The sequence below is a fragment of the Aplidium turbinatum genome, chromosome 2 (assembly GCF_918807975.1).
Source record: "Aplidium turbinatum chromosome 2, kaAplTurb1.1, whole genome shotgun sequence".
NCBI lineage: Eukaryota > Metazoa > Chordata > Ascidiacea > Aplousobranchia > Polyclinidae > Aplidium > Aplidium turbinatum.
In genome coordinates, this window is record NC_137473.1 from 23,795,701 (window position 1) to 23,809,498 (window position 13,798).

Sequence of the window (13,798 nt, forward strand, 5' to 3'; positions counted from 1 at the left end):
TGCATGAAACAGCTGGCCAGGACAGCAGTTTACTGGCCCAATATCGATGCGGACATTGTCGAATGTCGACCTCTGCTGAAAATGTACTAGAGTGAGGCTACCTTCACGTCGTCATCGACGAGGTTGTACAAGTTAAAAAACACAACAGTTTTCTATCCATCAATATTCAATATACTATTGTTGTAACCAGTGGCGTAGCCAAGGGAGGGTTTAGGGGGTTACAACCCCCCCTTTGGCACGCGTGTGACGTCACGATATTGAGAATGATGCTTTCAGTCTAATAAAAAATTGGCTAATTTTAAACAAAATTGCATTAAAAGAGTGAGTTTGTCCAATACCAAACATCTCAGCCAGGAATTAGCAACAAGAAAACAACGAGACTTAGCTTTATTTCTGAAAAATGTCGAAGAAAACATGATCTTATCCTTTTGCTATGCCACCGGACAGCACCATTTTACAGGAATATTCATACTCACATTCTTGTTGAAAATGCTCTCAGAATGCACCAAATTGAAAGTAATTTTTCAAAATTTTCTGGGGGAGGCCCCCCGCCGCTGGGTCGTCAAAACCTCCCCTTTCTAAATTCCTGGCTACGCTACTGGTTGTAACATATTGAAGATTTCCATTTCATTTGAAATGGAATAATTGAGTACCGTATTTTACGGACCATAAGGCGCACTTTAAATTCTTTTTTTTCCTCATAAATTGATCGTGCGCCTTATGGTCCGATGCGCCTTATGTATGGATCAAGTGCGGTAGTGCTTTATTGCCTACACTCAAAACCAGTACCGATATACTATTATATATGGTCCGGTGCGCCTTATGTATGAACAAAAAACTAATCAAAGCAATTTATTGACAGTGCGCCTTATAGTCCGGTGCGCCTTATGGTCCGTAAAATACCGGAATGGCCCGTTTCGGCTAGTCCGATTCGGCTGATCCGATTCGGCTAGTCCGATTCGGCTATTACCCTTTTCGGCTACAGCCCGATTCGGCTAGTCCGATTTGGCTGATCCGATTCGGCTAGTTCCCTATTGGGCTACAGTCTTTAGCGGTTAGTTCCCTATTCGGCAATTTTTTGAAAATCCAACGATAATCCTTCTGTAATCCAACAAAATCCAACATCGTTTCTTTTGCATTCCGACAAATTTAGCGAAAAATGTTTGAATAATTAAATTTCTTTTACAGTTGAAATTATCGAAGCTTTAGATGAGTGGGGTTTTGACCTAACCATTGAGATCTTAAAACTAAAAAGCGAATTAAATTTATTTTTGAACTATTACTGTTTGCTCAGATGAAATTGACATGTATCATGCGTCGCCGTCTGCATGCAAACTTAGAATATATTAGAATCCTCAACTATTACAAAATTCTAAATCCAACGACGCTTTCTGTTTATTTACTGTAGAGAATTTTGTATTTTGATCTCGAAGCTTTAGATGAGTGGAGTTTAGACCTAACCACTGAGATCATAAATCATATTTATGACACCGGTTACATCCCTAGTGATATGGTACGTTCCATATTCATAACTTTACCAAAGAAAACCGGAGCAACAGAATGGTCACTCCACAGAACAATTAGCCTTGTGAATTACGTAACAAACAGCTTACTCCAAATCATGTTGATGCGATTGAGACCAAAACTACAATCGGAAATTTCAACAGCACAATTTTTATTTGTTCCAGATAAAGGGACCACAAAAGGAATTTTTACATTAAAAATGATAACAGAGAGATGTGTCCGATCTCCAGATCTTATCAACGCTTACAGTGAGATGATTTTGAGAGACATCGAACATATGAATGGAGTAAAGGTTGGGGTACAAAATGTAACAAGCTTGAGATACGCTGATGAATGATGATACAGTCCTGATAGCAGAATCTGCAAACGATCTACAGGACTTATTAAATTGTGCTGTCAATAACAGTACACGAATGGGTAAGAGTTAAATTCAAACACAGAATGTATGACCGTATCAAAATGAAAACTTATCCAAATTGCAACCATACATTCAATGGTGTGTTGCACTCAATGGTGTGAAACAAGTTGATAAATTGAAATATCTTGGGTACACTATAACTTGCGATGGCAAAGTGACACTGAAATTAAAAAGAGAATCGCTATAGCAAAGGATACTTTCAGTAAAATGAGCGTAGTCTTCAGGAATCGCAACATGACAACAAAGACCAAAATTAAACTTTTGAAAGCATATGTAATATCAATTCTAACCTACGGATGTGAATGCTAGACAATAAGTAACGATATGATAATAAGAACAGTTAGAAGGCGCCAGATGCAATTTGTAGGTCATATTTACCGACAGGGAGATTTGGGATGGGAAAAAGAAGCAGTGGCCGTCAAAGATTAACTTATTTAAACAGATTGAATCAATGGGCCACAAACACAACAGTTAAAACGAACGATTTTATACGAATGGCAAATGACAGAAAAGATTGGAAGACCATGATCGCCAACGTCTGTATCAGATGAGACACATAATCATCATCAATCGTTTCTTTTGCATTCCGACAAAGAAAAATAAATTGAATTGAAATTTAGCGAAACATAAAAAGCGAATTGAATTTATTTTTGGACTATTAAATTAAAATGTTGCTCACATAAACTTGACATGTATCCTGCGTCACCGTCTGTATGCAAACTTAGAATATATTCGAATCCTCAACTATTACAAAATTCCAATCCCTAGTTTAACAAGTCAATACAATCAATACGGTACATAACAAGTAGGGTGGGTCGAAACGGACTTTTTCTCCGATTTCATTGCTACAAACTTTCTTTCTTGCGAATAATCATAAAACGACATTCCTGAAAGTTTGAGCTTGATCGAACATCGTCTTCATTTCTAAAAATGCTGATTCTTGCCAGTGTTCACTACCTGTGAAATAAGTAGGGCCAGTAAAAGTCATTAAAGTCATATTTTTTTGGTAATGCAGAAAGTTGTCAAACCGATAACAGTGAAACAACGACGTTTCTACGGTGTCTATTTAAGAAGTTATAAAGTCATAAAAAGTTATATTTTCTGTTTTAGATCATAAAATATGACTTCATTTTTACTTCAAAATACAAAGATTGAGCCGGAGTAACTTTGTAAATGCAGTTCAAACAGCTCCTGTAGACATTGAACTTTGATAATAATTTGTGGAAGGGAGGCAATGAGAGTTCTCACGCTGAGTCTCACTTAGCATTGGAAGCAACATTTTTATTACTTTCTGTAGCCTAGTAATAGCGCTTGCTGTTTGATGTTAATTTGCATTGTGACATCATCTTGACACATTATTTTGCAACACACAATCCAGTCTCTGAACATTATAAACACTTGCAGTAGGCCACTACGTCGCTAATAAGCTGAACCGTCGTAACTCCAAAAATGCAGTTTTGAGAAAATTGAATTTTAAAGTTCACGCTGTGTTTGCTGTACATTGTTTGATCTTTCTAAAAGTTCTCTAACGGAAAAACATGAAAACTATATATACAATATACATTGTCTTTCATGGAGCTTTGTTGTTGAAAAAAAGATAATTCTTTTTTGCAAAAATTGAACGTTAGAAAAATGAGTATGGACATACGATAGTTTAACAATAAAAAATTGTCGAAATGTAGTTACAATAAAACAGCAAAATTGTTATGCGAAATAGAAAGAAATATAAGTAAGCCTTGAATATCAACATGCAAAAAACGATTGAAAGAAAAATTACCTAAAAGAAAAGGGAGTGTTAACGTGAAACGTGTAAAATTACTTTCAGAGCAGAGTATCGTAAGTCCCATTTTATTATTTTGCAAAACTATCGTAACTCCAATTTGCGATAGTTCATCATTCTGTATCATCAAAACTAAAGCAGATGGACTTACGATGCTTTAACAAAATAAACTGTAGTTTATAAAGATATCAAATCAACCAAAAACGCAATTTTGAAAAATTTGGACTTACGATAGTTCAGCTTAACGGCGACTAAGTCAACCAGTGCTGAGACCTCAAGAGTCAAGGGTACTTTTCGAGTACAGAGCTTTGACTCGTACTACTAAGTAGCTGGTTTGGTAGGTAGGCCTACACATAGGCGCCGACTTTTATTTTTGCACGGGGTGGCAGATAGCACAATATGGCAACCTATAAACTTTCAAACTGCATGTTTTTGTTTGATTTTTACTAAGCATTCGAAAATTGCATTTTTTTAATTTGAAAATAGATATTCATTTAGGGGGTGGAGCTAATTTTATTTCCGAGTATTTTATAGCTGTCATAATTTATAGCGATATTAAGCAGTTTAAAATTTTTCAAAAAAGATTTTTGGGAGAGGCAATGGAAAGATCGTATTTTATTGATTAATAAATCCCATTGTAAACCTAACAAATGTAACAATGACTTATGAAAAGTAACAAATAAAACGATCCCAACAACAAGGAAACAAATCGTAGCCACGTGTTGCGTAATCTTCACGTAGCTTGCTTGATGTTACGCAAGTATCATGCTTGTGACAAAAACAATCATTTTCTTCGCAATACTGTATTGGTTCACCTCTTGCTTTACGTTGACTTGAAGCGAAAACCAATAATCTAAAAAAGATTTAAACGTCCGTTCAAATTACATTTATTTGCAGTAAGTAATGTAACCTAAACGGGGTGGCTGCCATCATGCCATAGAGGTTATGGGGTGGCGTGGCTGGCCACCCCGCAAGTCGGCGCCAGTGGATGCATTAGACATTTGAATTTTTGTAGTGATTTTCAAGTGAAATAGAAGTGTTTTGTTAGTTGTTCGAGTGTGTTATTGTTCAAAATACATGTAAAAACTTACATACGAGTTATTAATTAGAGATTAGCATAAATTTGATGCTTAAAACAAAGTCATATATTATCATATATTTCAAAAAATAAAGTCATATTTTTCAATTTTTTAGGTAAAAAAATGGCCCTAGTAATAAGTAATAGCACAACGTCACTATCAAAGCAGTTGTTATTATTAGGGTAGGGCAGTCCGTGGTGCATTCCCAGGTCCAACGTCAATGCAGGTGAACAACGGTTGCAATTATTACAATTCAAGTACTTGACATTTCTTGGCACATTTTCTCAAATGATCAAAATATAGTCATCATAACACACATTATTACCTGATTTGTTGCCACACAAGTGTTGATGCGAGCCTTGCATTTCTCATCACGTCGGGAACAACGCCAGTATTTCTTAAGCCCGTCTGGACTATATTGAGCTAGTTGAAACATGTAGCCATCATGTAGAAAAACCTCACCTTTGCGCTGCGTACTAATCGATTCCTCTGCCATGATCAAGTAACATCAACTGAGAGTCTAACGAAGGAACTAACCAAAGGAATTTCAGGTCATGTAACGCCGAAACCCAGGTTTACTCTAAACTGCCACTTAGGTTTTAACTTCATCTTTTATTGCAAACGCTATTTGGCAACTGTCTTTTTTTCGTTGACACGTTTTCGCTGAGACTTTATCTCATTAACCCCTATTGGTAATCATGAAAACTGTTGTTTTCATGTAAAACACATATTTTGAACGAACCCAGACATCAAAACTCGTCATTTTTACATTGATTCAACGTCTGCAGACGTTGAATGAATGTAAAAATGACAGATTTTGCCGTCTGGGAAGGCACTCAAAGGTAAACACTGGATAAAATGCAAGAATGCAAAAGATACCATATTGTCGAATTAAAATACAAAATTCTCTAAATAAACAGAAGAACCGGACATACATTTCTCTGTTATCATTTTTAATGTAAAAAATTCCTTTTGTGGTCCCTTTGTCTGGAACAAATAAAAACTGTGCTGTTGAAATTTCCGATTGTAGTTTTGGTCTCAATCTCATCAACATGATTCGGAGTAAGCTGTTTGTTACGTAATTCACAAGGCTAATTGTTCTGTGGAGTGACCATTCTGTTGCTCCGGTTTTCTTTGGTAAAGTTATGAATATGGAACGTACCATATCACTAGGGATGTAACCGGTGTCATAAATATGATTTATGATCTCAGTGGTTAGGTCTAAACTCCACTCATCTAAAGCTTCGAGATCAAAATACAAAATTCTCTACAGTAAATAAACAGAAAGTGTCGTTGGATTTAGAATTTTGTAATAGTTGAGGATTCTAATATATTCTAAGTTTGCATGCAGACGGCGACGCATGATACATGTCAATTTTATCTGAGCAAACATTGATAGTTCAAAAATAAATTTAATTCGCTTTTTAGTTTTAAGATCTCAATGGTTAGGTCTAAACCCCACTCATCTAAAGCTTCGATGATTTCAACTATAAAAGAAGCGATATTACAACATTCTCTAAATAAACAGAAGACGTTGTCTATTTTATGTGAGCAAACAGTTCAATTTAATAGTTCAAACATTTTTCGCTAAATTTCATTTCAATTTGTTTTTCTTTGTCGGAATGCAAAAGAAACGATGTTGGATTACAGAAGGATTATCGTTGGATTTTCAAAAAATTGCCGAATAGGGAACTAACAGATAAAGACTGTAGCCCAATAGGGAACTAGCCGAATCGGATCAGCCAAATCGGACTAGCCGAATCGGGCTGTAGCCGAAAAGGGTAATAGCCGAATCGGACTAGCCGAATCGGATCAGCCGAATCGGACTAGCCGAATAGTAGCAGATCCGTAAAATACGGTACATTACTATCGTGAGTCAATTCCTTTTGCAAAGAGCCAAGCAGAAATAAGATTTAGTACCACTTTTAAAAAGTTTGTGGTATGACCTGGCAGGGCATCAAACTTATGCGTACCGATTCAGAGGCAGACAGTCAGACACACTACAAACCCATGAAGTGATTAAGCGATCTAAGCCAATCCGTCAACAGTCAAAATTTTATGATAATTTTTTTTCAAACAACCAAACTAAAACATACGCAAGTACACATTTTCAGGTGATTAGGGGAACTTACCAGGGGATGCTGGAGTAATGAGGGGTGATGAGCCGGAATAGGGCTTGTCTACTTCAACATCACTGTCGTCAGATGAGTCGTTGATGTAGCAGATATGAAGGTGGCTGCTGCTAGAGTAAGACCTATAATTTAGAAACAAAAGTATGTTTGCCAGTTGCCACACTAATATACTTTTGCAGTGATAATAAGCAATCAAAATCCAAACCTTGACCAGGGCTTTCCTGGCTTGAAGTCGTTGTCATCACCAGGTTCAGTCATGGAAAGCTTTTGCCGGATGACTTCCCTGTCACGTTTTTGTTTCTGCAATAGACAAGCAATATTTCAATCATTTCTTCACATTAGGAAACATCTGAAATGGCAAAAGGGTAGACCCTCAGCCTCGGCCCCAGAAGCTCACACGACGAAGAAGAAGAATCTAACAAATGCTTTGTCAAAATTAAGCAACATCTGAAACAATTTCGCTACATCGATCAAGAGCAAAGACAAAACAATAATAATATTTTAACTGAGTAAATCAGTTACAACAGCAGAGAATATTATGATAATGTGACATAGGCAAGGTGACTTGAGGATGATGAGTGCGATACTTTATATGGTGTGGGTGAGTATTTATTCAAGAAAAGTTTAAATAAGCTTTATGTCAATTGAAAACTGAGAGTTCATATAACATTCAAACAATACAAAAAATGCAAAACAGCAATTTCAAAATACTTTCGACGTGATAAAGCTGAGGTTTAGTATACCTCGCGAAGAAACAGAGCTTTCTTGGAGGTATGGTGGTCGGCCTCTCGCCCACCAATTCCACTGTCAGTTTCACACTGTACGCCAACAAACACCGAGATTTCTGAGGAATCACCTTCTGATATTGCACTATCGATTTCCAGCTTCTCCAACATTTTTACTTTCATCCTATCCTGCCTGCGGAAGCAGGCCAGCAACTCTCGCAAGGTTAGGTCGTCCCTAAGCACTGGATCAATAACGTCATGCTGTTTCCATACTTCCACATTGCTCCGTAATTTAACTTCATACTCGCTCATAGCAATGTTACTCAGTACCCTACACCACGTAAGCAAAAAAAAACTTCAGCTAGAAACTGCCATTAACAGACAAGCAACAATCAAACTAAAAACGCTAAACAAATAACTCAATTTCAATCCCAATTCACCAAACAGCTTCAATATACAGTAAATAATGGCTGATCCGATCGAGTCTACAAAGCCAACAGACCAAATAATTTTTTTGCATTACTGTATTTAACGCCTGCAGACTTTGAATCAATGCAAAAAAGACTGTCTGAAAGCAAGAGAACTAGTACTGTAACTTAAACCTCTCTTGAAGAAAGCTCAGCAGCAACTTAGTCCTGTTCACGTAGATTCAATGTAAAAAGGGATTGATTTAATAGTCTGAAAGAATCATTGCTTGCAAGACACAGACAAGCAAGCGAGCTGCACAGGCAAGTAGTAAAATGTATTGACTGTTACTGCAGTTCTTCCTCAACGACAGTTGCCTTTTTCGCTCAAAACGAAACCCAGCATTGCTGGTCATTGGGGAAAACACAGCAGGCTTCCCAGTTAGCAAAATTGCCTTTTTCATATTGAATTTCAACGTAGCTAGGCGTTGAAAACAACGTGGAAAGAAACGGTTTCTAAGCAGAAACACAGGTAACATTTTGCTAATTCCACGCAATTTGACACTGAAAAAATCACAGTGGGAGAAGGGTTTGTCAGCACTTAGCAGTTAATAATTTCCAACAAGCAGCAACAACAAACATTGGTGCAGGAAAATATACTTGGGATTGAGTCAAACAAACTACATGCACATTGCACAACCCTCAGTTAATGAGTTAACTAAGGAAAATGCGAAGTGAACTCAGTGATACCGTTGATTCAATTAAAAGTTGATGTTTGCAGTGCATCTACCCAAGCAAACCACTATAACAATGTCAGGTGCTGCTTCTTCTGTCTACTAAATTTGATTGATACACCACAGATTGACACATTTTTTTCTGAACACTTTAATGTAACATTACTGTGGGGCGAACTTTGATGATACTTCCGCCATCAACCAACATATAATCCGCTTTCAAGAAAATTGCACGCATTCCATTTTTAACACTGCTTTACAAATCTGCTATCATAATTGCTTAATTGCTCATCTGGCAATGGCTGCATTAATATTACGTCAACTAGGCTAGTTTGTCATTTAAAAATCGTGACTGATCACTTTTAAGTTTCTTTGAGCGCATTTCTTTGTCCCAACCAAGCTTTAGTTGACTGGGCAATGTACAATTGTACATGTCAATTAAAACAAGTACAAAGTTGGATTTGAGTTGAATAGCCAATCCCAAGAAAGATAGCCTAGTCTTAGTCTAACAACCCTGGTGGCTTTTACTACCGGGGTGAACAAATACACGTTATTATCATGTACTGTATAACAAGTTTAAACTAATGAACATGTGTGTGATAGGTGATACACGTATTTATTACGCATAATCCTAGTAATAATTATTAATTTATCATCAACCAAAGTAGCATAACTGCAGTGTTGATGATGCATTAACACAAACGCATGGGCATAAAACACGGCTGGACACAGATTAGCAACTGAGTAGATTAGTAATACTGATCAAGTGGCAACAATCAATCAACATTTACACAATTTCAAAATATGATAATTAAAATCTTTAAGTTTTGTAGCCATTCTAGTTTTTTGATTGCCATGCTTGTTAACAAAGTACAAAGGGTCTTCCAACGTACCTCAAATCGGCGTGCACGCTTTGCATCAAACGATTTTGGCAATTAAATTTAGTTTCATACTGATCGTAAACTATGCAGTGGTGCTTGCAGTATTTGATTTTCCATGACTCATACTGGTCACTTTCTCTCTCGGCTTTGATTAAGTTTCTTGTTGATTGATAACATTTGAACTCATTTTTCTAGTTTCAAAATCTTTGAACGATGATTTTGTTTCGAGACTTAATTTCATTTTGCATGTGTTCTGCGATGCTAGACAGGTAGGCTTAGTCATTACCTGATCTAGACCCCGAAGAAGTCCGTCATGTCTGGTTGATGAATGTGTAACATGTACCATGTTTTTATCTAACAAATTTAAGTTACAATTTGGGTAGAGAGGTTACAACTCTTTTAAACCTCAGCAACAACACTACATTTAACATTACAAAAACAAAAAGCGAACGTTTTCGGTTAGTCATACAGCCCTTTTCAAGCGTATAACAAAAATACATATTAAAAGAAATGCCAAAGAATCATATAGTATCACAGAAAAAATACGGTCAAATCTAAACATTTGAGAACCTGCCTCGCTCACACAAAATTATAACTGAAAATTACGCAGCACAACGGGTCAAGTATTTGAGAAGTAAAAATTAATTAATTGTTCAGAAAAGGAATCAGGCAGAATCACGCAAGATTGACAGAAGCACAACATAAGATAGTGGCACAAACAAAGCAAATGCGAGAAGCACAAGACGTGATAATTCATTCAATCAGAAACTGTTAAAAGATAAGAAGCTCCGCCAGCAAATGATTGCCTGTTGAGCCCTGGGTTTAAAGATTTGATGATCAATGCCTCGTGAATCTTGGTGTCGAACTCGGACAAACACTTACGAACAATTTTGAAGAACTGCAATGACGGTTTATTATTGTTTGAACACGATTGGCGGTTTCTAATATGGTCTTCAATTGCACTGTTTTTATTAAAATTAGCTAAATTCAAATGCTCTCCACTCTCGTTACCAACTCTCGCGTGGTCATACCAATGTATGACGATCTCGCATCATGCGAGCAAGTGAACTTATAAACGACGTTTGAACATAAGCGGAAAGGAGTTTAAGGGTTGAATGTAGAAACTAAACTTAACTAAAGAACTGCTTAACGCTAAGAAGAACTTAGCTAAGCATTGTTTAGTCCTGGTCGATTTCCTGTTGCAGAAAGTATTCTTAATCTCTTCTTAGTTAAGTTCTGTTTAAGTTTTCAGTCAATGACTTAAGTCTACGTACGTGACGCATTGCGTAAGAATTTCTTACGTCGTCGCTGATACATCACCGACACTAGACTTGCAAAGCAGCACCTGCGCATACGAAACTTCTAATTCTGGTCATTTGTATGCTGTAATAACCCTTTCTAATAACAAGAATTAAAAATAATATATAAAGCGATCCAGTTTTGACATAGTACTGCAAATTACATACTGATCACTGGGAGCGACAGCCGTTTGCAGTGGTGGATATAAGAATGGACAAATTGGGCAGTTGCTCAGGCCTCCCCCACTTTGATTTATGCGCTTTCGAGGCCCCCCCAATTTGATTAGCGCGCTAAAATTTACTGCGGTGAAGTATTTTCATCTTGTATTTACATAACTGAAGTCTACAATACTTGTGCATTTTTGCAAATTGTAGTTACCCCCTGCAGTGAATTTACATGCCTCATTATTAAATGTGGTCAACTTTGCTGAACCATCATTGTAACCTCTAAAGGTAACGATGATAATAAACCACTTCAATTCCCTGATACCAGTTTTTTTATTACCATGAATCTGAGTTTTTTCAAGCATGCATAGTCGCATAAACTCTTGCCAAAGAGTCTATTAACTGAAAGTATTGGTTTATTGGAAGTATTGGTTTATTAACTGCAAGCGAACCGCACGTCCTTGTAAGATTGTTGCTGAGGAAGATAAAGGAGCAGCATCATGTACTTCTGGTCCTTGATTGTGGTCATCTTGTTCAACAACATCTTCTGGAAGTGGTTGTCCACGTTTAACTGCATAATTGTGCAGACAGAATACTGCTATTATTATTACCAAGGAGTTGCTGAAATGTGTCCGCAGTGGAACGCGAAGACACCTGAAGCGTTGCTTCAGGACACCAAATGACTGTTCGATTCGAACACGTGTGTTAATGTGACTCCTGTTGCATCTTCGTTCCCTATCGTTAGCTGGGTTCAGCACTGGCGTCATTATGTAATGCTTACATGCATTGCATACCCACTGTCTCCTAACAAGAGACCGTTTATTTCATTAGTTTCGAGTCTGTCCCGTATGACGCTGTTTTCAAAAATTCTGGAGTCATGAGTTGACCCAGGCCATCGCGCAACAACATTCGTAAAAATGCGATCTGCTGTGCAGATTGCCTGCACATTTACAGAAAAGTAACCTTTGCGGTTTCTGAAAACTTCGGCGGTGTCTCCACCTCACACCACCAGAAATAATCACAACTTAAGACTGGTCAGTAGCAGTCTTAACTTTTGAACATTTTGATAAGAACTTAAGTATTGCTTAGTCAAAAGTTTAGTTTCTGCATACAGTTTTAAGACATGATTAGTACCGTCAACCGGGGTTACTTTGGACAATTTTTGGGCATAACTGGTATTTTTTTCAATTAATGGGGTTTTCCAAGCAATTATGTGTTTGAATGTTAAGAAGGTAACTATAGATCTCATGTGGATTGAAAAATAAACTGAAGCAATTAATGAGTTTGTTTATTTTTTTTAATTTCTGACTGTCCAAACTTACCCCAGCTGTGGGGTAACTTTGGACCGATCACAAGTTTGCATTATAAAGCATAGCAAACAGATATTATGATCAATGTTAAGCCCACCTAGGGGTAAAGTAGGACGACTGAAAATTATGTAAATGTTACAACAATAATTGAGCAGGGTGTTATGTATTTTAGTAAGGTTTGTGGGAACAAAACGTGTTGGAAACTAGTGGTGAAAAGGGTTGTCCCCACACACTACATATTATTAAATGCTCCACTATTTCCTTTTCCTCTTCGATGGTAAACACCGCTTGCCTTCCTGGTTTATTTGTAGATATATATATCTTTCACTTTATTACTTATTGTTGATTTGGGAATTTTGAACTTTCTCTCAGCTTCTCTCAATGACATTTTCTTCCTTTTAACACTTTCAACAGCCTTTTCCAGACCTTCCTCTGTGTAATCCTGGTACTTTCTCGAACCTGGCTTCCTTTTATATGTCCTTACCATTATAATCTTGCTGTCATTCACTATTTTTCTACCACACTATGTATTATGTATATAACCTGGGAAAACACATTTTGCATAAATAACCTGATTTTTAAAGCACTTCTATAGCATTTTTTGCATAAATAACCTTCACATAAATAACCTGGGAAAACACATGGAAAAGTTCTGTAAACCTTGTCCAAAGTTACCCAGTTTCGACTGAAATATCAACACCACACAAAAATATAATAATATTTTTTGTAACACATTCCCACATAATCATTGTTTTGGGGCAACATGAAGCCTAAGATATTACTAACATGGGTAACATTTAATTTTGTATGTTACTAGCCATTGGTCAGCTTGACGGCTAATTTTGGGGACAAAAAAAAATGATATTTTAATGATGTAGCTATTCTTATAAATTTGCACCAATCAACTTACCCCACAATTCAATAAAATGCTCTAAATATGAACACAGATAATTTTGAAGACATTTCCATGCAATTACTGCAACTTCAGCACTTTACAACAAATTTTATAATAAAATGAACAAAATCTAAAAATTGTCCAAAGTTACCCGGTTACTCCAAAGTAACCCCAGTTGACGGTACTTAAGTAGTTCTTATGGCTAAGGACAGCTTAAGTTTAGTTTCTACATTCAACCCTTAGACTTCAACTGAAAATAATAACCAGCTTTAAATGTTTTATAAACGGTTTTATAAACGTAAATGCTTTATAAAATCCAAACGTTTTGCCACAAGTTTGTCCAGATTTATTGCCTTGAAGTTTAACGTTAAGATTTTTCCCGTTAATATGTATTTTTCTTATAGGCTTGAAAAGGGCTGTATGACTAGCCGAAAACGTTCGCTTTTTGTTTTT

General features: G+C 36.7%; 1 protein-coding gene across 1 annotated transcript in view; it reads right to left on the reverse strand.

Annotated features, from left to right (window-relative positions):
* LOC145787691 (uncharacterized) overlaps positions 1-13,798 on the reverse strand; it is a 40,473-nt gene that overhangs the window by 9,404 nt on the left and 17,271 nt on the right. Inside the window, exons 3-4 of the mRNA XM_082599495.1 lie at positions 7,139-7,233; positions 6,934-7,055 (exon numbers count right to left, since the gene is read on the reverse strand). Coding sequence (XP_082455621.1) covers positions 6,934-7,055; positions 7,139-7,233 — 217 coding nt within the window. The remainder of the gene's footprint in view (positions 1-6,933; positions 7,056-7,138; positions 7,234-13,798) is intronic.